The following is a 27,500-nucleotide window of genomic DNA, read 5'->3' as shown; positions in this document are numbered from 1 at the left end:
AATCTTTATCGCTTGATCCTGCAACACAGTTCAGTATTAGGCATTGACCTATTTGCTATTGGGTCAAAAGTTTTGTTATGGGAAAACTAAATAGTGGAAATGACACTTTTCACAATTACCGAATAAAAAAATGAATCCGAAAGAACACGTGCCATACTAATGTAAGGAAAACCATTAACTTAACTCGTGTTTTTATGTATGATTAAAAGTAATGTGAAAAATGCTGGTTGTGCAACGCCTAAGGCGACACTGAAGGGTAATGGAATACTTCTGAAGAAACAGACCTTCAGAGAAAAACGTTTCTCATTAGAAGGATAAGAAAAGTTTGGACATAAACTTCTCCTGTTAAATAAGACACTTTTATAGTTCCTGACCGAAAGAATTTTCCTCATTAACAACGGCCTTGAGGCTTTTAATAGTCTTCTACGGTTTCTAGTGTTTTCCTAAACTTTTCAGAAGTGATATTCATTTTATATCAAAGGAAGAATAGGAAGGATTGAGTGCATTTTAATGATTCTTATGTGGTTTTTCTTGGCATTTTTGTTTTTTATTTTATATTTTTATTGATATCCTCTGGTTGTAAGACCGACGAATTTTCCGCTCTAACACAATATCAACACTGATTTATTCTTGATTTATAAACCTATTTCTGTTTTTGAAAAGGAAGACTACCGTTCTCATTCATGATTTTTTTTCAGCTATTCCAAGTTTGCATATTATCATTTACTCAGTTTTTGTCGTGGAAAAATTATGCTGTAAAGCACGAGTCAATCCTTAACGTAATTTTATTTTTCGTTTATTGCCTTTTTCAGGAATGCGTATTTTCAACACTATAACGATGTATTCTATATATAAACCTTCAGAAATTCATCTGTAGAAAAAGGCGACACATTTTCGGCCGTATAAGCCCTCTCCCCTCATACTGTTTGGAAATGCTTATCCCAAAATCAACTGATCTCATTTGTTCTACTAACTTTTCTATTTATAAAAGTGGATTCCATACCTCCTTCGGCCTTCCCGGAACACGAAGATTGTAATGGACTTTTATTCCATCCTCGCAATACTCTTCTAAAGTCTCGCACAGGAGTAACTCGACTCTGCAAAGTTCCTTCTCCCAAAGTTTCCCTCCTCACGTCCATTTTGGAAAGTTATCCCAAAATGCCGAGTGCGTTGAGCCAGTCTCTCCCCTCCCCCCTTAACTCTTGATCTTTGCGGAAGTGTATCGAGCATCAGTTCTTAAATCTCTCTAAGAATGAGGACTGGTTACTTTGCTCTGTCAAGGCCTCCAACAAGTTAGTTGCTGAAGACGATTTTGGGAAAAGTTAAGGTGTTGCTTCAGGAAGATAAGGCTCTCTCTCTCTCTCTCTCTCTCTCTCTCTCTCTCTCTCTCTCTCTCTCTCTCTATAGTATTTCCATGAACCCATTCCTCACAGTATTTAGTTTATCATCATTTCTGAAAAATAAAAATTACAATAATTCTTTGAAGCATTTAGCATTGCTGTGAAATTTCTTTAAGTTAAGAAAATACCAATTTCTCTAATACGAGTCCACCATATAAAAAAAATCTTGGGCAATTTATGATATATAAAACTACGCAAACTGTACATATTATTTATTTGTTTCCACGCTAGTTATTAAGAAAAAACGTATTTGTAGATGGGAACAGGAAATTTGGTCTTATAAACTGTATATCAGATTTATCTTATTTTTATTCATCTGTGAATGAAGAAATCATTGGTGTGATTCTCATATGAAGGTCTGGGATGACTTTGTGGGTTAATTGGAAATGAATTAGATTTCGTGATGGGTTGAAAATGCCTGGAACTCATTGGATAATTTCTGCCGATTTTAAGATTATTAAAAGCCAATTGGTAGCTATGTTATTAACAAGTATAGCTACATTTTTCCAGCTCTGTTTGTGGGGAACTGTATTTTACATCAATGTTAATTGTTTAATCCTATCGACCAACATTCAAAAGTGAAGATAATGTTTTTAATCATAAAGTTCATTCACAGAAAGTTCATGTTATTTAATGAACTTAACTACGAAAAAATCCATCACTGATCCTATAGTCAATTCTTTTTAGTGAGGCAGATTTGCACCGACTCGCAGGGGTGCCTTTTAGCTCGGAAAAGTTTCCTGATCACTGATTGGTTGGGCAAGATAATTCTAACCAATGAGATAACAGGAAACTTTTCCGAGCTAAAAGGACACCGCGGCGAGTCACTGCAAAGGCGCCTCATTAAAAAAAATTGAGTATAGATAAACGTTTGTGAGAAGCACTTGTACATAAAATAGCTAAACATTTTCCTTCTTTATTATCGATACCATAAACAAAATAGAAAGACATAGGAAACTATCTTCCCTTAATCTTCCAAGAGAGATAAGGACTCAACCTCTTTGGGCCAAAATAGAATAAAAGAGATAATGAAGATCTGCCGTTTCTTATCTGAGTGGCTGGAGGCTTATTTAGAGGTAAACTATCATTTGGAAATTATCGAGTCCCATTTTCTTTAAATACAGAATTCTTTTAGTCTGAGACCAACAAGATTCGTTCGGCTCAATGTCATCTTGAAAGGGATCAAGATAAATGCCATTTGTCGCTCGAGATTTTTTATGGCTTATTTTCTTACTTCCGCCCTTGCACATCTTAAACAGGGGTTAGAATTAGTTGGTTTATATTTACAGAAACTTGAAGCTTCCATTTCGGTTGTTGCGCAACTCAAACGACTTGGAATACACACTGTTAGAAAAAACCGTAATTTTAATCGGAAAATCTCCGTAAAGATATTCTGTTCTTAGTCCTTTATCAGTAAATACAGGTGGCCGTAATTTTTATCCTACTTCGTTATTTTCTTTCACGGGTTGGTGACTGTAATATCACTTCTTTACGTCAATATATCCTTTTTTAAAATGGTAAGTGCCTGGCAACATTTATTCCAGGATTTTTACCGTTGTTTTTTTACGGCAAATTTTTAACAGTGCAGGCACAAGAAATTGCCAGATTTTTAAGATATGACTTAGAATCTAAACTTGCACGGTTCTGAGCGGTTAACGTAATGAACTCCTGTGTTATGAAATTAATTTTACATACACCTTTCATCTTCTGATGTTCAGAATAAGAGGGATTAAAATGGGTGCAACGTAGATTACCAAAGTTTTATGATCACAAATACTTCTACTGCGGTAGAGTTTTCTTATACCACCACAGAGATCCAGAGTCACACTACTTTTTTTTTTTTTTTTTTTTTTTTTAAGTCAAAGGTTGACAGATTTTGCAGGTGTACATTTAAATGGATAACATATTTAGCAACGTGGCTTTTATTGCTCTTGTTCATCTAGAAGAGAATAAGGTAAGGGTTAACATGTATCTTAGACGTCAGATGGCATTGTCTTTTCGCAGCTTTATGAAAGAGTGAACAGATCATAATAGGTAATATTTCCAATATTATGTGCCCCTATAGGAACGTAAAATCAGGGCTGCCACATATTACCAGAAATATGTGAGATCGTGTTTGCATTGTTTCTTCCTCAAAATTATGGAGTTTAGGTAATAAACTTAGTAGCCACATACACCTTATGAAATAGTGTTCAGTACATCCCATGTAACAAGAATAATAATAAGCTGAAGTACTATTTGTATTCGTTGCTTTTTAACAGACATTCTTCTATTTAGCTGGATGAGTTGTTTTACACAAACACATCTTGTCTAGAGAAAGATGCTATTATTATTATTATTATTTTTGTAGTTGTTGCTGTTATTTGTGCTATAATAACCAAGAGCCTAGGGTACGCGTATTATTTTAGCCATACACAATTAATACTTGTTTTCCCTACATTGGTCTTCTCTATCTTCTGTTGGGGACAAAATTGTATCTGAAGCCCCCTAAAACGCTACTCCTATATATATCCCTCTTTTCTTCTCTTAACACCTTGTCTCGTCTGCCATTATCATCAAGATTTCTTCGACCCAACTCGGCAAGTAATGTCCATCAAAGAACTTTTCTTCTTTTTTTTAGACATGAAAAAACCTTGCTCTAAGATTTGTCTTTTTCTTTTGGAGGAGGAATAAGTCTTGGGAGATAGTTAGACTTGACTAAGAACTATACTTTCATTTTGTAAATATATCGATTGTGGAGAACAACATTCTGGTTTTGCACTGAATCAAGTTAAAAGATTCAGGTCTGCGAAAATCGGAAGAGTTAATAAGATGCAACGTTAAAGGTCTGTACTTGTAATCCATGAAGCAGAGAATGCTTTTCCCAGAGTACTCGTTAAAGTCAATGTGGGAGAATTCTCCCACGCTCAATTACTGTCGAGTTTTGCATGTGTAATGAAGCTTCCCTTTCTCTGCCTGTTTAAGCTCCGGCAGCCTTTACAATGTCCCCTTCTTGTTCATTTCCATCTTGTGTCTCTAATTTGCATAATAATCCATCCAGGGTCATTCGATTCGTATGACTGTCTTTATTTATCTTATTGTTTTATTCTACTTTGATATTGTCAAATTTTACGTCTCGTGTAATTTTTCCTTCGTTTCATCACCATGTTCTGCTTAATTTCATTACAGTTGTTGACACACAAATAATCTCTTTTCTAAGATGAGAGAGAGAGAGAGAGAGAGAGAGAGAGAGAGAGAGAGAGAGAGAGAGAGAGAGAGAGATAGAGAGAGAGAGAGAGAGAGAGAGAGGCCTTCTCTTCCTTCAAACGGAAATTCTAAATTTGACAGAGGGGGAAAAAGATCATTTAAATCTAAAGTGCGAAAGGAATGTAATTAGTTGGGGGAATCGAAAGTTTGGGGAATTTTCTCAAAATTATAATTGGAAAATATGTTTCAAATAATGTAAAATGATTCAGAGAACAAGAGTAAAAAGCTAAAGAAAATACGTTGCATAACTTTTCAAAGAATATGTTTCAAATGAAGATTCAGTTTGTGTTCGTGTGTGTATGAAATAATACAGATTTATAGTGTGGTCTTATAGGACATTCAAGGCAATTGTTAATTACTGCAAATACGCCAAAGGGAATAGTTATTTTCTGAAGAGCATCAGAAACAATTTGCTTCATTTGATAAGGAATCAGAGGCAAGTTGAGATTAATTGAAAGTTATGAGGACGCTCAGCATTCTCAAGATTAAAGGATCTCTCTCTCTCTCTCTCTCTCTCTCTCTCTCTCTCTCTCTCTCTCTCTCTCATAGTTTCCTCATGATTTTAAGTATTTTCGTATATATATGTATATATATGTATACAGTATATATATATATATATATATATATATATATATATATATATATATATATATATATATATATACATATGCGTGTGTGTTTATTTGTGGATATGAGTCTGTAATGACAAAAAAAAATATTTTTGAGAAACTAGAAAGGAAATCAGCAATGCTTACGAAAATCCCTATATCTTTCTGAAAACAAGGAGCATAATTAATTAATCCTGTGATAGAAGTTATTACTTTCGCCTCCTAACCCAAAGAAAAATCTTTCCTAAGCAACCATTCCTTCGCTCTCATCCAGGCTTTGATAATTGCAAAGTAATTTTAAATTTGTCCTTTCTCATGGTATTTCCGTTATGCTTTTCCTCGTGCCATAACAGGATATCATCATCGTTGAAGTGTTTCTGTTATTGATGTGTCTGTACCTCCAAAGGCAGAATTATGGTTTTGGGGCATTTTCAATCATGAAACTTTTTATAATTACAGTTTTATCATGATCATGAAAAGCTGTAAACAAAGATTTCCCTGATGATTATTATTATTATTATTATTATTATTATTATTATTATTATTATTATTATTGTTATTATTTTTATTATTTATTTGATATTTATTATTATTATTATTTATTATTATTACTTATTATAATTGTAATTTATCATTATTATTATTATTATTATTATTATTATTATTATTATTATTATTATTATTATTATCATTATGCTATAAGCCCAAAGACTCCAACAGTGAAAATAGCCAAGTGAGGAAAGGAAATAAGGAAACGAATAGAATACTGTGCCCGAGTGAACCCTCAAGCAAGAGAACTCACTACCTCAATATAGTTGAAGACCATGGTACAGAAGCTATGGCACTATCCATGAATAGAGAACAATGGTTTGATTTTGGAATGTTCTTCTCCTAGGAGAGCTGCTTACCATAGCTAGAGTCTGTTCTACCCTTACTAAATGGAAAGTAGCTACTGAACAATTAAAGCGCAGTAGTTATCCCGATGAGTGAAGAAGAATTTATCGGTTATCTTATTGTAGTCATGTGTATGAGGAAAGAGGAGAATCTGTAAAGAATAGGCCAGAGTATTCAGTGTATATGTAGGGAAAGGAAACATGAGCTTTAACTTATGATGAGGGATAACACAATGAGCTTTTGATAAATTATATATATATATATATATATATATATATATATACATTATATATATATATATATATATATATATGTATATATATATATATATAGATATTTATATATATATATATATATATATATACACACACAGTAGGTGTGTGTGTATGCGCGCGCGCATGTGTGTAAATAAGAATAACTCAGCAATGCTTTGGGGGGGGGGGGACCTATAGATAGCTTGAAAAGTTTGATGGATATAGACGACGAGTCATCATCATCTCCTACGCCTATTGACGACAAGGGCCTATATATAGTCTGATTATTATATGTAATTTCAGGCGATTTGATTTCCAACTGTTACTTATCCTAGCCATTGTCTGCTTTGCTTTATTCAATCTTTCACTAAACTCTAATTCTAAAGACCCTGTGTTAGAGATCATAATTCCCAAATACTTGAATGATTCTACCTCATTAATCCTTTCTCCTTCCAATGATATTTCATCTTCCATTGCATACTCTGTTCTCATCTCTGTCTTGAGCCAACCTCGTGGGATATTTCATGCATTCTGGTAAGCAGACATTGCAAATCCTGTCTAACTACGATAGTACAAGGCTCCCTTTGCAACCGCCTCGCCCTCCATTCCCAGCTCGCAAGGTAGAGTAGAGAGGTTTCAGACTACAAGAAACTATCGAACTTGACTGGGTTACGAACCCCAGTCTAGCAGATCGAGAGGGAAGGGTGGGGGGAGTGTCCAATAGGCTACCACAGCCACTGTATTGTGGTGAAATCTGATATGTTTTCGGTATCATAAAACATCTATGGTGGTTGGTGGCGATTATGGAAATAGAAGAAAGGAGTTTTGATAGAATATGATAAAGTAAAGTAAATTCAATTCATACAAAGCAACATGGCTTATACTCAATATAAGGGAACGCATCACTATTCTTAGTTTATGAATCAGGCTCGAGTCATTTTGTCATTCACGAACAAGAAGGATTCTGTTTTAAGGTTGTGCAGTATTTAAATGAGTTTATTGAATTACCAGATTTTAAGACTGTTACAATGAACAGAAGTGGTGAAATGAAGGGTGAAAATTCTCAAACAGCTGCAATAAGCAACATGCAGTGCACACAAGCACTGTTATCCTACATACTGTTTATTTCAAAATACTGTTCAATCATCCAGTTAAAGCTTGAAATAATGGAAATCTGAAATTTGTATATTCCCGTTTAGCATGTTGTATGGTTAGATGTTATTTTCCTTATGCACATGCAAAGAGAGTGGATGAGTTGAGGCATTCATGTATTACGGTTAGATTGTGGCAAATTGTAGCTGTTGATTTATCGTTATCGAATTACGGTTGGCGTTTGTTACGGTTATTAAAGATTGAAACATACTATAAAAATTCAACGATGTTTTCGGAAGAGATAAGACATGCACGATTGTGTAAATATATCTGATGCAACCCTTTAAATGAAAAGTGTGACTATGCAAGCACACACTACGCGGGAAGAGAGGAAATAGCCAATAGCAGTGGTCTTATGATACGGGGTGGGATCCTTCAGCCAATAGGAGAACGCTTACGAAATTTGAACCAATCATGAACCGCCAGACATAACCGGCTCGGCCGTCTTAGTGTACACATCCACATTTCTCGAGAATCTCGACGAACCGACAGTGTTTGAAATTTTCGCGGCTTATAAGTGTTGTGAAATAATTATCCTTTAATTTACGCATTTTGACAAATTTACATAGTCTAATTTAACTTGCACGATATACGGTATTCTTCAGTGTCTAGTCGACGTGCTGGTTGAGAAACTATAACCTAGAAAAACTATATTAGTTAATAACAGCAAGTAATAAAAACGGGTTAAGCTAGGCCAACTCACCCGGGAAAAGTTAGTTACCAGGATTACTGCACTTATTAACTTTTGGTGAGTTGAACTTATTTTTCGTTGATGACATTGTGATTTAAGTTTGAGATAAATTCCCAAGCTAATCTCATACCTCTCTCCTTACTACTTAAAACGTGGGTAAATTTACTGTATAGTTTCGAGCAATGCTAGACATTTAATTGAATATTTCCTTACATAATTGTCTGTGTTTCGAACGAGTTTGACCTTTATTTCTATGGGAAACGAGTACTTTCTAAGATACCGGATTCCCTTGAAAAGCAAGGATTGGACCAGTGTTAATTTGAGAATTTCGGGTGGGAGAAAACAAAACGATTGAAATAATGTATGCAACCTAACCTTACGCATGACACTTGGTCCTTGTCTCTTACGTGCGCCAGGTGGGGGGGGGGGGGGGGACGATGCTTTGTCACCTGTAACTCCTCCCCCCCCCTCAGTTTTTTAGTCTCAATTAACGATGTCGACTACGGTCTACAGACTGCATACAACAAGAACACTTTCCCCCTCTTGTTCTCGAACCCTCCAAACTTCCTTCAAAGTCGTAGATTAGAAAACCCTTCAGTACACACTAGTAAGGCTAGGCCTATTACCCATAACTTGTTCGGAACTAGAAGTTTTAGATGGACATTGGATATCCTCCCCGGACTCGGAACTATAATGTCATCTTTCTTATTCTTTGACAGTGACGTTAACAGTAAATGAGCATTACGTGATATGAAATGTTGAATGCTTGGTACGAACTAGATTAAATGATTGTGGAGGTCCTGTAGAGAGTAGGATTCCCCTGCTGTATAGGACCGGAAAAACAGTCGTCAAAGGAAAGTATGTAAAAAGGGCGCCTAGTGAAGTTTATTTAGCAATATTGTTATTTAGATAATCAAGGCCGTTGTTGAGAGTAGTTGGGTTGATATCATTGTTGCTCTTGAATATGATATTTTTCAGCATATTCTCGCTTCAGTTTATATATATATATATATATATATATATATATATATATATATATATATATATATATATATATATATATATATATATATATATATATATATATATATATATATATATATGTTACATGAAAGTAAAAGTATCTTTAATAATTCTCCCACCTTTTTTTACAGTTGAATGGAAGCCTAGGCCTAAGGCTGAAGTTGAAAGTGTGCACACCATTTAAGGTCCCTCGGTATTCAAGTTTTCAACTGGGTTTGCTGTCCGGGAGAATCTTGGTGAGTGTTGAAATCATTGTTTTGCCAAAAAGGCTGTTTTATTAGGTGAAAGGAGGAAGGTCTTGATAAAACTTATGTTCAAATAACCTCGATAATCTTGTATTTGTGCAAGCAGTATCTTGAACCAAGGTATAGGGAACACGGTATACTTCAGATGTTGCATTTGATTATGATTTTATTTTCATTACCACTGTGGTTATTTTTTTTTATTTTATTGTTATCGTTGCTTCGGTTGGTGTCCATTTATTGTGTTTGTTGATACATCTTTATTGTTTTAGTGTTATCAATATATAGTGCTGTGATGCCATAACAGTGAACTTGATGTTTTAAAAAGTATAGTTATAGTACTATGAACCTATTATATTTCATTGTGAAGTTTTACTTATGTTCTGTTTCTTGTCTCATTACAGTATTCTATTCTACTTGCAAGGCACTTCTCCCAGTTTTGGAGGGTAGACGATATTACATATATATATATATATATATATATATATATATATATATATATATATATATATATATATATATATATATATATATATATATAGATCATTATAGTTTGAGAGGACGCCAGTTTGGGCGATTGTTATTTTTCTGTATATTGTGATTTGTGAACATAAGGCATTATTAGGCGCCTACGTTGTACGTTGCTGTTCAAAATTTATACTACAAACTAGGCCAACTTGATGAGTACTACTTCAGTAATCATCTTTAAGAAATATCTAAATTTATTTCACTGCATCATTGATGAGAATCTATTCAGTACTGAATCACTATACCAAGTTCACAGTAGTTTATAACATCTCGGAATGTTCAGGTCACTCCAACAATTCTATGGGTTGACAGGATACCCAAAGTATGTTTGATGTAGGTAGTATGTTTGGCCAGGGCACCAGCCGCCCGTTGAGATACTACCACTATAGAGTTATTGGATCCTTTGACTGGCAAGACAATAATGCATTGGATCCCTCTCTCTGGTTACGGCTTATTTTTTCTTTGCCTACACATACACAGAATAGTTTGGCCTATTCTTTACAGATTCTCGTCTTTCCTCATACACTTGAAAACAATGAGATACTAAATACTTCTTCACCCAAGGGGTTAATTACTGTACTGCAACTGTTCAGTGTACTTTCCTCTTGGTAAGGGTAAAAGAGACTCCTTAGCTATGGTAAGCAGCTCTTCTAGGAGGACGACACTCCAAAATTAAACCATTGTTCTCTAGTCTTGGATAGGGCCATAGCCTCTGTACCATGGTCTTCCACTGTCTTGGGTTAGAGTTCTCTTGCTTGAGGGTACACTCGGGCACACTATTCTATCTTACTTTTTTTTCTTCCTCTTGTTTTTTGAAATGGTGTGTTGGACAGGCTTAATAGAAGGGCCATGGATGCCTGGTGGTTTATCAAGAGGTTGTCTTTTCCTTAGCTGATGCTTTTTCTTCTCAAAACCATCCTTACTGTCCTCCCTTCAGTTGAAGTGGCTATCCTGGAGGGTATTTAACCTTGTATGGTGTATCTGCTCCTCCATGTTGACCAGTTTTTCCGACTTTTTATAATAGTCTATGGGTTTCATCAATCACTTTATTTATAATTCTGTACATATTGTGTTGATTATAATTCTTGTTAATCTAGTTTTTAACTATGATGTCTCCTTTTTATTACTATTAATTCTTATACTGTCTGGAGACATTGAGGGAAATCCGGGACCAGTACGTCCTAGATTTCGTCAATGTCGTCTTCTGTATTGCAATATTCGTGGTCTTCATGCAAATATTCAAGACCTTGCTGTTGCGTCCAGACAGAATGTTCTTTTGTGCTCTGAAATTTTGGTTTCTAATATCAGGCACTCATCTGAGCTCCTTCTAACTGGTTTTAAGAAGCCAATAATGTTGAAACGTGATGCCATCCCTATGGCTAGGGGAATGGCGGTGTATATTAGGACTGAGTACCCAGCTTCTCATAAGTCCTGCTATCAATGTGGATGTCATGAGATTCAGGTAAAAAAAGTTTGTGGCAGGCATAACAACTTTTATTTGTGTTCGGTCTACCGGAATCCAGACATGGATGATTCTATCTTCGATTGTCTTCTTACCATTATGTCTAAGATACAAGAAGATGATAGAAAGGTTTCTTTTGTCTTTGTTGGTGATTTTAATGTTCACCATAGGGAGTGGTTAAGTTCTATCTCATACCGATCGCCATGGCCTAAGAGCTTTAGACTTTGCCTCTGAATTAGGCTGTGAGCAAATCGTAAGTGAAGCTACTCACAGGTCTCTTAATTACTTGGACCTCGTATACATTGACTCCCCTGGCGTTATAAGTAGTAAGGATGGTTCTCCAGTCGGGACATCTGATCATGCCTTGATTTCATTAGTAGTGAAGACTGAGCAGCCTGTCCCTGATGTATAATGCTCTTGTAAAATTTATATGAAATCCCAAGCAGATTAGAATGGGATTTTGCATGATCTTTTGTACTTGAATTGGTCACAATTATATAGTAATGTTGATCCTGGTGTCTCTTGGAATGAGAATAAAGTCAACATAATTGATAGGCGTATTCCTTAGTGTGTGCTAAGATACCGAGTGAAGGACAAACCGTGGTTCAATGATGATTGTAGACGTGCTTATTTGGAGAAACAGGAGGCCAATCATCTTTGTAAGGGTAACAGATCAGATTTAACCTGGAATAACTATACTCAGCTTCGAGCTTTTTCTCAGAGAATTTATGCCTCAACTGAAAAGGAATACAATTTAACAATAAAAGAAACCCTTTCTGGTACAACTCAGGAACATAAATGGTGGTCTACCCTTAAATCTGCACTCTTTGGTGTAGATGCAACAGTTCCTCCTTTACTTAAACCAGATGGCTCACCTTTTGGCTGATGTTTTTGACAGTAAACAGCGTAATGAAAAACTTGAAAATCCTCATTCCTGTTTTCCTGAGGCTAAACTAACTAGTTTAGCTTTTCGATCTCGTGAAATTAAAGCTCTGTTGATGGACCTTGATGCTTATGGAGATGTAGACCCACATGGTATTTTTCCTTTGTTTTTATAAAGACTGCAGATTTCTTAGTTCCAAAGTTATCTGTTATTTTGCGCAAGTTATCAAGAAGAGGAGCTTTTAGCACTTGTTGGAGAATTGGTAATGTTACTCCTCTATGTAAATGTGTTTGTTGTAGCTCAAGTCCAACTGATTACCACCCAATTTCCATAACTCCCATATTATCTAAAGTTTTTGAACGTCTTCTGGCAAAACGTCTTAATAGGTTTGCTGAAGGTAATCATCTACTCCCTAGTTTGCAATTTGGTTTTCGTAAAGGCCTTGGAGCATGTGATGCCCTTCTTACAATCTCCAATGCTGTACAGAAATCCCTTGATTGTGGTCAGGAAGTTTGTATGATTGGCCTTGATTTTAGTGCTGCCTTTAACCGTGTTAATCATGAGGCCCTTGTTTTCAAACTCAAACAGTTGGGAGTGGGTGGGTCGTTTCTTAGCATTATTATTGATTTTTTTAGCAATAGATCTCAAAGAGTTGTTGTTGATGGGCACCATAGTGAGTATAGGAATGTGATATCCGGTGTTCCACAGGGTAGTGTTCTTGGCCCATTACTTTTCATACTATATCCACTTGACATGTGGTTTGGCCTAGAAAACAAGCTTGTTGCATATGCAGATGATGCTACTCTCTTTGCATCAATTCCATCCCTTGAATGTAGATCAGGGGTTGTTGAATCCCTTAATAGAGATCTAGCTAAAATTGGTGCGTGGTGCAAATTATGGGGTGTGAAATTGAATCCTAACAAAACTCAAAGTATGATTGCGAGTAGGTCAAGGACGGCGACTCCTCGACATCTAGATCTCGGTATTGATAATGTTTCTTTAAATCTGTGACTTTTAAAATTTTAGGTGTGATTCTCGACAGCAAATTTACTTTTGAGAAACACATTAGGTCTGTGTCTTCTTCAATTGCACAAAAAATTTGGCTTATTAAGAAAGTCTTACAAGATTTTCGGTGATCAATCTATTCTGAAGAGGTGTTTTGGTTCTTTCATTTTACCTTGTTTTGAGTATTATTCTCCTGTCTGGTCTTCAGCTGCTGATTCTCATCTTAATTTGTTGGACAGAAACTTACGGTCTATTAAATTTCTCATGTCTGAACTAGATATTAATCTTTGGCACCGTCGTTCAATTAGTTCATTATGCATGTTGCATAAGATTTTTCATAACTCTGATCATCCTTTACATTCAGATCTCCCTGGACAATTCTATTCTGTTGGTAATACTAGGCAGGCAGTTAATTCTAATAGCCAGACCTTCTCCATCATGAGGCTCAATACTACAGTCTTCTAGAAGTTTTATTCCAGATGTGACCAATTTGGGGAATGATATTCCTAATCGGGTGGTTGGGTCAGTGGAACTTCGAAGGTCCAAGGTTGCAGCTGGTGTTTTTATTTTGATCATGCTGGCATGAGTGTCTTGACGTTGTTAATAGTTTATATATGACATATCTTTTGATTTTGGTCTCATTCCGTGGGGGAAACACTAACTGGCGCCTAAGTACATATATTCATTAACAATCCCTAGAAGTTCGTCCTTAATTAACCCTTACATATTATTTCTATGCATTTTCATTGAACATCATAATAGTTTTTCTCATATCCATTTTCAGTCGTACATTTCTGCTTTCTCTATTCAAATCCGCTATGATTTGTAATTCCTCCCATGATTCACTAAGTACAACTGTTATCTTAAATGTTAAATTGTTAGGGTATCCACGTTGATGTTAATTCCTACTTTTTCCAAATGAAAACTTAAAAACTACATTCTAGGTCCGCTGTGACTAGTTTAGGAGAAATGGGATCTCCTGGTCTAACTCCTTTCTCAATTAGAATGTTCTTACTAGCATTATGTAGTTTTGAGATGGTTGTGCTTCCTCTTCTTGTATAGATATCTTCCAGTGTTCTAAGATAGGATTCATCTGTTTCTTGGTATAAATGGCTGTCATTACTGAAGAAATTTGAGAGAATTAAAAGCCTTCTCATAATCTCTAAATCTCTACATAGTGCTTTGTCATACTTTGCAGATTTTTCTAGTAGTTGGTTATTTACATGGATATGGTCAGTTGTTTCTAAAGTCTGCCTGCTCTCTTGGTTGATTGAAGTCTAGCTGTCTTTATATTCGGCCTAATATGATCTTTGTGAATATTTTATATGTTATGGAGAGTAAACTTATTCAAAGTTAATTTATCAGGTCTTTTGTGTCTCTCTTTTTTGGAATTGATATAATAATAAAGTATTCCAAGTTTTAGGTACATAACATTCTTGCAGTTATTTTGTATAAAGTTCAGTGAGTTTTACTTCTGTGAAATGGCTATTTATCATTAAATCACTTATTAGGCCATTTTCGTTTGGTGTTTAGTCTCCTTTCATGCTTTTTAATGCTTTCTTTACTTTTCTGGCTCAGATGTTTCATGATTTCTATTGGCAAAGTTATTTCTTATATCACTTCTAAAACATTGTATAGAAACCCTCTGCAATTTTAATCACTCCATCCCATTTGTTTCCATTTTGATCCTTTAAAGCAAATATATGTTGGTGTCCTTATCCAAGTTTTTCTTTTCATCAACTTGATGCCTGTCCCTTTCTGAAGTGCATCCTCAATTTTAGTCTAGTCATGTTTATTATTGTTTTTAGTTTTTTTTTTCTTTTTTTTTCTTATTCTGCTGATTATAGTTCATCTCTTATGGAGTTTACCTTAATTTCCATTTTTCCTTATATTTTAGTTTTGTTCTGATAGTTTTCCTTGATCTTGTTTAGGAACTTTTCCACCTATCCCTTGTGCCGATTCCAATACAAATTATGTTAGATTACTATCCATTTCTTGTTTACTTGTTTACATTTCGTCATGTAGTTTGGAGTACATATTTTGTATTGCTAAACGAAATTTTTCCCTTATTACAAGGTTGTTTATTTTCCTTCTTAAAATTAGTTTTTTCTTTCCTTAGGTCTAGATAAATTTTACCTCCCACTATTTTTTGGTTGCTTGATTTTAACAGGTTTAACACTGTTACATCTTTTGCTAAATTAACTTTTTCCCCTGAGCATAGAATCTATTTCAATTTTCGTTCCTTCGTTTGGGCTTCTAAATGTTCATTTTCTATGTTCTTTTTAATAGAGTAAGGTGTTCACAATGTTTAAATTGTTTCTTCCAGCTAATTCTACAAGCATGTCATTCCTTGTACCTACTCCAAATCTACCAACTTGTTTGTCTTCTTTATTTTGACATACTTTAACACCGAAATCACCTAAAGCAAATTTAGATAGATTCCTAGGTTTTTTTATTTCAAAAAAATCTCCAGATCTTCATGAAAATTTTTTATTCCTCGTGGGATATTATTGGTGCATTTATTTTAATTATCTATAGTTGACACCGCTTATTTAGTTAGGTAACCAATCCTGCAATTCTATCTCTGACAGTAGAATATTCTTCTGTTATACCTGCAATATTTTTATTAATAAATAAAACCTTTTCATTTCGTTTGTTCTTTTTATTTCCTCTAAAGAAAAATATATGACCCCCCTTTATCTCGAAGATTTCCCAGTTCACCTAATTTTATTTAATTCGTCTATATCCCAATTTATTTATTTCACCTCTCCTAGTAACACAGCAAGATTTTCTTCCTTAGGATGTTGACATTGCACGATGCAAGGTTCAATTTCGAAAGGTGCCCTGTTCTAATACAGAGATTTTTAGCGCTCTTGCAGTGGTAGGCTACGTATCTGGGGCCACCTTGGGTGGGGCAGTTGATCCATTGCCACTGTGGACTGGGGGCCAAGATGGGGGTGGTTTTATCCATGTCTGGGTTTTGGACAGTTCATCACCACGCAGGTCACTGCAGATTGGTGATGATGGGAGACTTTGGTCTGATTGTTCACGGAAACCAACGTAGTAGGGGTGGCCCTGACCAGTAGAGCTTTACTGATCATGGTATTATGTAAATTTTTCTCACCTTTTAACTTTTTAAGGTATCCCCACTCAGGAAAGGATAATATATATATATATATATATATATATATATATATATATATATATATATATATATATGTGTGTGTGTGTGTGTGTGTGTGTGTAAGTATGGTTTACAAACATGTATTACACATGTATTTGTTAATATCCACTTTAGGTTAGAATATCTTAAATAACGGTAATCAGGCCTATCGTAGGGGGAATTATCTGTACCGTAGGGTAATAAACGGCGTACTCACGATACTGTTACCTTGTTTGTATATATAAAAATAATGTCGTCTTCTTTTCAGACAATTCAGGATAGTGATAAAATTCTATTAAAAAGGAGAACATGTTTTAGGGTAATGCAGACCTCCCTCATGGATACTCCGAAGTAGAGTTTTACCCAGGGGGGGGGGGTGTTTGCACGAGTGAAGTAATAATTATTGCATGAACTCATTTGAGGTATACTGTGTTATCACCCGTTTCCATGTCAAATTTATAGACTGAACTATAGTACTATATGTAAGGATAAAAAGTGGAAATCGTTAAATCAGTCACTATTTATTGTGTAAGCTACATCATCTCTCAGAGTCTAACTCTCTACTGTCCAAAGAGAATATAATTTTTTTTTGCCTCATATTAGGTCTACGTGAAATGGATGTCCGTTATTTTCCTTTATTCATTCTTAGCTCACAGATGTTTCATTGCAGCCTCAAGCTTCAATAGCTGAGAGCTGTTATACATTATTGTAACGAATAACACTCACAAAAGCAGTTCAAAAGTATGTGATTAATGGTTATGTCGTCATTGTGATTCATGAGGGTTGGAATTATCTGTATAGTTAGAAATAAACTTAGATTGTGTTAATAGTGATGATTAATTAGAATAGCAATTGCAGACTTATAAATACTGTTATACATTCTTTAATAAGAATTGTATAAGTTACCTGCTTGTTGATATCTGCTTGAATTGTACAGGTGTTATCAGTTGGCATATGAGTCATATTGGCTGATTGGTGACTATGAATGCCTGGCAGGTGCGGCTAATCATGAATGAAGTACCCACCAAGTGGATGTGTGGCTCTTTTGGACCATTCTACCTACCTACTGAATCCAAGTGGGGAGGTAAAATACATATCACCACTTATGTAAGAAATACTGTATGCAACCGCTTGGAAAAATATTTGTTTATTTGCGATGCAAAATGGTACGTGTCATTTGCTTAAATTTACTACGTGATAAAAATTGAATAAACAAGTTGCCCTCATTCGTAAATGAAGTTTAGTCGACCTGTTTAACAAATTTAGACCTGCTAAACAAGCATATATGTTGTAATATCTCGACTTTGTATGTATTTTGTCCAGTGTGTAACATTATCAAGTACAACAAATCTTTACTACTAGTATTATTATTGATAACTCCAATAACATTTCAATCTCACCTATCAACAACGTTTACAAATGATGGCCTTAGCCATGGTACCAGTTCACGTTGCTTCGAAGAGCGTTTGATGAAGGGAATGGGCTATAATGAGACGTTGTGGGGAGATCTCTTCCTTGGTAGATGCAGAGAGGGCTCATGGTCCTCAGGCAGTCTTCGTCAGTCATGTAGAAGGAATGCTCATAGGAAAGGCTGGCGCACTGCCCCTTCATCACCTTCTCAGGGGCCTGGTAGTAGCGATCGCAAATGGTCTCTGACGCGGCCGTTGTGACATTTCGTTGGATGCAGGTGGGGCTGTACCTGTTGACAGAAGAGGACAAGACTGAGTTTGTCTCATTGCAAAGACTGACTAGAAGTAAAAGCACTGTGGATTGCTGTGGAGTTTACAAAATCCTTTGTGTAACTGCATTAGCTTTTGGGACTGCCAATGCTTACAGATATTATGTACCTAAATATCTGTATAAAAAAATAATATTGCAGAAAAAGGATTTATTGAAGCTTGGCCCAAAAAGTAAGAAGTGTTTTGAGTAATATAATATTTCGGTCTGAATCATCTTACCTCGTCGCCCAGAAGGGAGATCCCATCTCCATAGGGGAGCCATCCAGCCATGTCCATCCAACATTGGTATTTGCGATTGATCCCCCAATCCAGAAATTAGAGGACAGCTCTGTAAGAAAAACATTTTAAATCTGTTGAAAAAACTCATGTCATAATTGCCATTTTATAATTTTCTATTCTATAAATAAGTTTATTTTTTCCTTTAAAAAATAATATCAATAAAAATACATTAATCTTCAATACCATTCCGGAAAGTATCTGTGAAAATCAGAAAATTTGACTACATCGATTTAAAAAAAAATCTTTAGAGGATTTTCTTCCTTTGGGGAAGAACTAAGAAAATTTTGACCAGCTTAGTTTTATATGATCCAGACACCAATATTGAAATACAGTTTAATCATTCAAAGAAGGACAGGAAGAATGTGGAAGAGGTATCTTGATGTAGAACCTCACCGTATCTCTGCAGGTGTCGAACTATTTCTGCAAAGTGGCTGATGTTTTTAATCGTTAAGAGGTCGCCGTCCAAGACGCCACAAAATGCACCAGCTTCGGCCCAGCTCATCTGTACAGAAGACAATCCCCATGTTGTCATAAAAGAACGGAAAAAGGTTCAACCCTATGAATGAAATAGGTTTCAAAGCAAATATTACATTAGATGAAAACTACCGTGGACTATTGAATTCGGTATATTATCACAAAGAATAATACATATTTAGTTTATTCAATACTTAGTAGATTATGTAGGTTTTTATGTGGTATGTTAAACGTATTTTTGGATTTTACTTTACTCCAGTGAAAATTATGATTATGACTAAAATTATGCAATTATTGAATTACTTTACCATTAAAATTATGCAATTATTGAACAGAGTTATAGTTCTGGAAAGTGAAGAGAAACATCGTAAGTTAATCAACATAAAATATTGTGTTACCAAATGCACTATATGGATGTGAATCACATGAAGACTGTTCATTAACCATTGGGACCTGGACTAATGTACATAGAGTGACAGAAATAGACAGAGAGGGAGATTTCCACTTACGTGGCCTTTGTGGAAAATTGAGAGGCACTGATCTCCTACCAGTGTGTACATCTTGGGGCATCTATCGTGTGAGATTGAGTTGGGCACGACTAACTGAAACTTCTCTGCCAATTCCTTCGATTTCTCAAGATTATTTTCTGTGAAGGGAAAGAAAACAAAATTATATGTTCAATGAAGGTTTCTCTCAGGTTCTGTGTTATATTTTTGTTGTGAAAGATATCAAAAGCAAATCTGAACTTGGTGCCGTACCTTTTACATAACCTTATTTATACTGTTGTTGCGATAGGTTTACTTGTGAATTCACCTTATGATAGGAAGACTTTACCAGTTACTTAACTCTTTATAATACTTTAGTGGGAAGAGATTATTTTATTAAATGAATTCAGTCTGTGAAAAAAATAGCTTACCTCTTATTTAACTTTGTTTATACTGTAATGGGAATAGATTTAGCTGTGAATTCACCCTGTGATAAGAAAGACGAGTGTACCTTTTACTTAACTTTATTTGCACTGTAGTGGGAATAGATTTTCCTGTGAATTCGCCTTATGATAAGGAGAGTTTACCTGTTACTCAACCTTTTTTTATACTGTAGTGGGAATAGATTTACTTGTGAATTCATCTTATGATAATGAGAGTTGACCTGTTATTTAACCTTATTTATACTATAGTGGGAATAGATTTACTCATGAATTGACCCTATGATAATAAGAGTTTGCTTGTTACTTAAGCTTATTCATACTGTAGTGGGAATAGATTTACTTGTGAATTCATCTTATAATAATGAGAGTTGACCTGTTATTTAACCTTATTTATACTATAGTGGGAATAGATTTACTCATGAATTGACCCTATGATAATAACAGTTTGCTTGTTACTTAAGCTTATTCATACTGTAGTGGGAATAGATTTACTTGTGAATTCATCTTATAATAATGAGAGTTGACCTGTTATTTAACCTTATTTATACTATAGTGGGAATAGATTTACTCATGAATTGACCCTATGGTAATAAGAGTTTACTTGTTACTTAAGCTTATTTATACTGTAGTGAGAATAGATTTACTCATGAATTGACCCTATGATAATAAGAGTTTACTTGTTACTTAAGCTTATTTATACTGTAGTGGGAATAGATTTACTCATGAATTGACCCTATGATAATAAGAGTTTACTTGTTACTTAAGCTTATTTATACTGTAGTGAGAATAGATTTACTCATGAATTGACCCTATGATAATAAGAGTTTACTTGTTACTTAAGCTTATTTATACTGTAGTGGGAATAGATTTACTCATGAATTGACCCTATGATAATAAGAGTTTACTTGTTACTTAAGCTTATTTATACTGTAGTGGGAATAGATTTACTCATGAATTGACCCTATGATAATAAGAGTTTACTTGTTACTTAAGCTTATTTATACTGTAGTGAGAATAGATTTACTCATGAATTGACCCTATGATAATAAGAGTTTACTTGTTACTTAAGCTTATTTATACTGTAGTGGGAATAGATTTACTCATGAATTGACCCTATGATAATAGGAGTTTTCTTGTTACTTAAGCTTATTTATACTGTAGTGGGAATAGATTTACTCATGAATTGACCCTATGATAATAAGAGTTTACTTGTTACTTAAGCTTATTTATACTGTAGTGAGAATAGATTTACTCATGAATTGACCCTATGATAATAAGAGTTTACTTGTTACTTAAGCTTATTTATACTGTAGTGGGAATAGATTTACTCATGAATTGACCCTATGATAATAAGAGTTTACTTGTTACTTAAGCTTATTTATACTGTAGTGAGAATAGATTTACTCATGAATTGACCCTATGATAATAAGAGTTTACTTGTTACTTAAGCTTATTTATACTGTAGTGGGAATAGATTTACTCATGAATTGACCCTATGATAATAGGAGTTTTCTTGTTACTTAAGCTTATTTATACTGTAGTGGGAATAGATTTACTCATGAATTGACCCTATGATAATAAGAGTTTACTTGTTACTTAAGCTTATTTATACTGTAGTGAGAATAGATTTACTCATGAATTGACCCTATGATAATAAGAGTTTACTTGTTACTTAAGCTTATTTATACTGTAGTGGGAATAGATTTACTCATGAATTGACCCTATGATAATAAGAGTTTACTTGTTACTTAAGCTTATTTATACTGTAGTGAGAATAGATTTACTCATGAATTGACCCTATGATAATAAGAGTTTACTTGTTACTTAAGCTTATTTATACTGTAGTGGGAATAGATTTACTCATGAATTGACCCTATGATAATAGGAGTTTTCTTGTTACTTAAGCTTATTTATACTGTAGTGGGAATAGATTTACTCATGAATTGACCCTATGATAATAAGAGTTTACTTGTTACTTAAGCTTATTTATACTGTAGTGAGAATAGATTTACCACTGAACTCACATAATAATAAGAGTTTACCTTTTACTTAACCTTATTTATACTGTAATGGGAATAAATTTACCTCTGAATAAAATTCTCCTTTTGGTATCGGTATACCTGTTAGCGTTGTCTATACTGTAGTGGGAATAGATTTACCTGTGAATTCACTTTATGATGAGAAGAGTTAATATGTTACTTAACTTTGTTTATAACCAGAGAATTGTATGGTTTAATTATATTATTTCATTCGGAAAAATTACCTGTTATTTCTCCCAGTAGAGAGAACTTGTCGAGTTTATCAATCCTTCCAGACTTAAGCATCTGCAGTAAATAAATATAAAGATAAATGAATTCATGAGATTCACGAATTTACATTTTTTTCAGAATTAATCAGGAAATTTATTTTAATTGCCTTCATTTTTTATATAAAACCGATTATAATAAAAAAAAATTAATAATTTTCCATACCGTATTATATTTTTTGTCTTGAAAATTTAGAGCAGAAATATTAATGATTTTTGTCTTTAGAACACGAATACCGAAATATGTTCTTTATCATGCATGCAGAAAATTACATATAAAAAATAGATAAAGTAAGTCTACCGGTTTATACACCAAATAAGATAAAATTAAAGAAATAAAATCACTTATTTACCAAACAAATACGCAAGTCCAGGTTGCCCTCACAGTGGGGAGCTTCCGAAAAACAGTACTCTGAGATCTTAACGCATTTGGTCTCTCCATTCCTTGTACACTCCACGTAGTTATTCTGGCATAAGGTGTTCCTCCATACCTTTTTAAAGGACAGAAATAGGTTTTGTAAGGACACATTCGCAGTTGTCATTCAACTCAAATCTTGTTGGGAAAAATATGTGGAAAATATTCATTGCACAATTTTGGTCTCTCTGGCATAGCTTAATGCACTCTCTCTCTCTCTCTCTCTCTCTCTCTCTCTCTCTCTCTCTCTCTCTCTCTCTCTCTCTCTCTCTCTCTCTCTCTTTCTCTCTCTCTCTTTCTCTCTCTCTCTTTCTCTCTCTCTCTCTCTCTCTCTCTCTCTCTCTCTCTCTCTCTCTCTCTCTCTCTCTCTCTCTCATACACCTGAAAAGCGTTCACCTTAACATTAACATTTGTCTCGATACCTTTCATTCCTAGACAACCACTTCCATCATTCAAGCATTTAACCTTTCACCAACTCAACCAACGTTACTCACTCTTGATAACCAATAAAGATTTATAAAGTACAATTATCTTCAGATATATAAATTGATTCTCTTAAAGAATTGATTAGCAGACAGTTATCACGTGAACCACACTTACAGCACATAATTCCGGATCTTCGTCAGAGGCATCCGCGCATGAGTTATAATCACCGCAGATGGAAGAATGGGAGATGCACTTAGTGTCATTGTTGCAAGCTATGTAGTCGTTACTGCAGCCGATGACAACTGAAAAAGGTTAAGATTCGTTACTCGTGATTGCATAGTCATCATCTCGAGGTGAAAGAGAGACACAATGAGTGAGAGGTAGATATGCTATCATAAATAATAGAGGGGAATGAAATTTTAAACCCAAACACACGCTATTATTATTATTAGAAGCTAAGCTACAACCCTAGTTGGAAAAGCAAGATGCTGCAAGCCCAAGGACTCCAACAGGGGAAAATAGTTCGGTACGGAAAGGAAACAAGGAAATGAATACATTACAAGGGAAGTAATACAATCAAAATAAAATATTGTAAGAACAGTAACAACATTAAAATAGATCTTTCATATATAAACTATAAAAACTTAAAAAAATAAAAACAAGAGGAAGATAAATAAGATAGAACTGCGTTCCCGAGTGTACCTTAAAGAGAGAGAGAGAGCTCTAATCCAAGACAGTGGAAGGCAATGGTACAGAGGCTATGGCACTACTCAAGACTAGAGAACAATGGTTTGATTTTGGAGTGTCCTCTTAGAAGAGCTGTTTACCATAGCTAAAGAGTCTCTTCTACCCTTACTAAGAGGAAAGTAACCACTGAACAATTACAGTGCAGTAGATAACCCCTTAAGTGTAGAATTGCTTGGTAATCTCAGTGTCGTCAGGTGTATGAGGACAGAGGAGAATTTGGAAAGAATATGCCAGACTATTCGGTGTATGTGTAGGCAAAGACAGGATGAGCCATAACGAGAGAGAGGGGTCCAATGTAGTACTCTCTGGCCAGTCAAAGGACCCAATATCTCCCTAGCGGTAGTATTTCAGCCCTGGCCAACCTTCTACCTAGAGAGAGAGAGAGAGAGAGAGAGAGAGAGAGAGAGATGTAATTATGAAATATTAATATCTGAAATATTGTTAGAAAAATAAAATTTTCTCTTTGAAAGTACTAATGCTTTTATACTACTACTAATGATTCACTTACCCTGTATTCCTGCGGAGAGAAGCAGCAGTAAAGCAATTGGTTTCATCTTGCCAATGAGATCCTGCAATGTTTGCAATCAAACCTGAAATTAGAAAATGTATCATTCATTAGTTGTCCGAGTATCCTTGTTCCTCTTTTATATGCTTGACATGAACAATGAGAAACTAGACGACTGTGCAAGGCATCTTAAGTCCATTGTCTATTGTAAGTTCAGGCGTTACAAAGAGTCTATTCGAATGGCTCGATGCAAGTCCTAATAGCGAGCTGCTGACATCATAACTCATCATGCCTAAATGACCTGCTTCCAAAAGATTTTATATGTAATTCACCTGGGTTTATAGCATCCGGGTTTTCCAACTAGGGTTGTAGCTTAGCAAGTAATAATAATAATAATAATAATAATAATAATAATAATAATAATTTGTTGCTTGGACAGACATGAAGAGGGTGGGGTGGGGGTTAGTTCAAGGACAGACATTTGTGTTCTATATTTTGTTTTGTGGGTTTTTATGGAATTTATTATTATTATTATTAATTATTATTATTATTATTATTATTATTAGTAGTAGTAGTAGTAGTAGTAGTATCAGTAGTAGTAGTATTTGTGTTAACAGAGATATTATTAAAACATGAGGAAATATTGAAGAAAAACGAGAGAGAGAGAGAGAGAGAGAGAGAGAGAGAGAGAGAGAGAGAGAGAGAGAGAGAGAGAGAGAGAGAGAGAGAGAGAGAGAGAGAGAGAGAGAGAGTAGGAGTTACAAAGAACTCTTGAGAGAAATGGAAATAGGAAAGATTTTCCATGGAGACAAAGGTCATGATCCAGGATGCAAGAGGTCAGTCTTATATTATTATTATTATCATTATTATTATTATTATTATTATTATTATCATTATTATTATTATTATTATTATTATTATTATTCTTACAAGCTAGGCTATAATCCTAGTTTGTAAAGCAGGATGCTATAAGCACAAGGTTTCTAACGGGGAAAAATAGCCTAGTGAGTAAAGGAAAATAGAATATCTTAAGAACAGTAGCAACATAGAAATAAATATTTTGTATATAAACTGAAAATTTAACAACACAAGAGGAAGAGAAATAAGATAGCATAGTGTGCCCGAGTGTACCCTCAAGCAAGAGAATTCTAACCCAAGACAGTGGAAGACCATGGTACAGAGGCTATAGCACTACCCAAGACCTATTCTCTTGGCATTTGGTTTTCATTGTCATACTGAAGCTTGCACCAGTCTGTTAAGGTTTACTGTCAAAACCTTCTCATTACCTGATCGATTACTCCATCTCTATTTGCTAACTGCTACCAAGCTGTGGGATTCTCCATCTGCTTCTGCTTTTTCGTTCAAAAAAGCGATGTGGATGAATGAGAAGGAAATGCAGGTTTTAATTTATAACTATCTTTGAGCTAATTTTCAACACTACAGTGTTCAAGTTCAGGTTATGTATTGTCATTTGTTTGTTTATACCTCCGGCAAAGTTTTTGTTGTTTATGGACACCATAGTGAGTATAGGAATGTGATATCTGGTGTTCCTCAAGATAGTGTTCTTGGCCCATTAGTTTTCAATGTACACATAACATGTGATTTGACTTGGAAAAGAAGCTCATTGCATATGCAGATGACGCAAGTCTCTTTGAGTTAATTCCATCTCCTGAAGGTAGATCTGGTGTTGCCGAATTCCTTAATGTAGATCTAGCTAATAATTAGTGCATGGTGCAAATTGTGGGGCATGAAGTTTAACCCTAACAAATCTCAATGTACGCTTGTAAGAGGGTTAAGGGCAGTAGCTCTACAACATCCGGATCTCATCACTGATAATGTTTTTTTTTTTTTTTTAAGTGTATCAGTTTTGAAATTTTAGGTCTGATACTTGATGGCAAATTTACTTTTGAGAAACAAACTCGGTCTCTCTCTTCCTCAATTGCACAAATAATAGGATTATTGAGTGTCCAAATATTTTCGGTGATCAATCTTCTGTGAAGAAGTGTTTTAATTCTTTCATTCTGTCTTGTTTCGAGCATTGTTCTCCTGTGTTGTCTTCAGCTGTAGAATCTCATCTTAATTTGTTAGACAGGAACTTACGGTGTATTAAATGTCTTATTCCTGATCTAGATGTTAATCTCTGGCACCGTCGTTCATTTATTTCGTTATGCATATTGTATAAGATTTTTCATAATTCTGACCATCCTTGCATTCAGATCTCTGACAGTTCCATCCTGTTTGTAATACTAGGTAACCAGTTAATTCTTCTAGTCACGCTTTCTCCACCATAAGGCTCAATACTACACTATTCTAGAAGTTTTATTCCAGCTGTGACCAAGTTGTGGAATGATCTTAATCAGGTAGTTGAATTCGTGGAACTTCAGAGGTTCAAACTTGCAACAAATGTGTTTTCTTGTTGAATAGACTGACATAAATCTCTTTTTATGATTTATATATGGAAGATTTATTATAATGTTGTTACTCTTCTTAGAATGTTTTATTTCAGTTGTTCACTACTTCTCTTGTACTTTATTTATCTCCTTATTTCCTTTCTTCATTGGGCTAATTTTCCTTGTTGAGTCGTTGGGCTCATAGCATTCTGCTCTTCCGTAAAACTAGGGTTGTAGCTTAGCTAATAATAGTAATAATAATAATAATAATAATAATAATAATAATGATAATAATAATAATAATAATAATATTAATATTAATAATAATAATAATTGATAATGGCCTTTTAAAATTGGTAATTTAGAAAATCTAATTCATGACAATGATAATAATAAATAATATCAATAATATTTTCATAATCATAACTGTGGAATGGAAAAACCTCACATTACCCTAACTCAGTTTTTCTCAAATCCCATTTGGTTATGGAAGAGTTTCTTCACTTATTTTAGGTTTGTATTCAATGTTTACAGGAGGAGGCCTCTCCCAATGTATCAGAATATGAGAGAATAAGGATTTCAGACGTCTTCATTTCTCTTAAATATAGGAACATATGGTATATCGTTATTATTATTATTATTATTATTATTATTATTATTATTATTATTATTATTATTATTATTATTATTATTATTATTTTGATGTCGTTCGGAAGCAGTGTTTTAAAGCTAATGCTTTTC

General features: G+C 34.5%; 2 protein-coding genes across 8 annotated transcripts in view; one reads left to right on the top strand and one right to left on the bottom strand.

Annotated features, from left to right (window-relative positions):
* Window positions 1-27,500, top strand: part of LOC137658497 (adhesive plaque matrix protein-like) — a 1,563,467-nt gene that overhangs the window by 246,478 nt on the left and 1,289,489 nt on the right. For both annotated transcript variants that reach the window (XM_068393265.1, XM_068393264.1), the window contains exon 2: window positions 9,400-9,504. The gene's annotated coding sequence lies outside the window, so the exon portion shown is untranslated. The remainder of the gene's footprint in view (window positions 1-9,399; window positions 9,505-27,500) is intronic.
* Window positions 17,057-27,500, bottom strand: part of LOC137658494 (uncharacterized) — a 112,615-nt gene continuing 102,171 nt past the window's right edge. For 3 of the 6 annotated variants that reach the window (XM_068393259.1, XM_068393254.1, XM_068393258.1), the window contains exons 4-9: window positions 22,630-22,767; window positions 22,235-22,295; window positions 19,553-19,689; window positions 18,963-19,071; window positions 18,510-18,618; window positions 17,057-18,250 (exon numbers count right to left, since the gene is read on the bottom strand). In XM_068393259.1, the coding sequence (XP_068249360.1) occupies window positions 17,980-18,250; window positions 18,510-18,618; window positions 18,963-19,071; window positions 19,553-19,689; window positions 22,235-22,295; window positions 22,630-22,767 (825 nt within the window). In that variant the 3' untranslated portion in view covers window positions 17,057-17,979. Of the gene's footprint in view, window positions 18,251-18,509; window positions 18,619-18,962; window positions 19,072-19,552; window positions 19,690-22,234; window positions 22,296-22,629; window positions 22,768-23,291; window positions 23,420-24,372; window positions 24,455-27,500 lie in introns of all 6 variants that reach the window. The other 3 variants (XM_068393257.1, XM_068393256.1, XM_068393255.1) reach the window with 2 other exon arrangements.

The sequence above is a fragment of the Palaemon carinicauda genome, chromosome 19 (genome assembly GCF_036898095.1).
Source record: "Palaemon carinicauda isolate YSFRI2023 chromosome 19, ASM3689809v2, whole genome shotgun sequence".
Lineage (NCBI taxonomy): Eukaryota > Metazoa > Arthropoda > Malacostraca > Decapoda > Palaemonidae > Palaemon > Palaemon carinicauda.
Note: the sequence above shows the minus strand (reverse complement) of the source record. Positions and strands in the feature narration are given on the sequence as shown.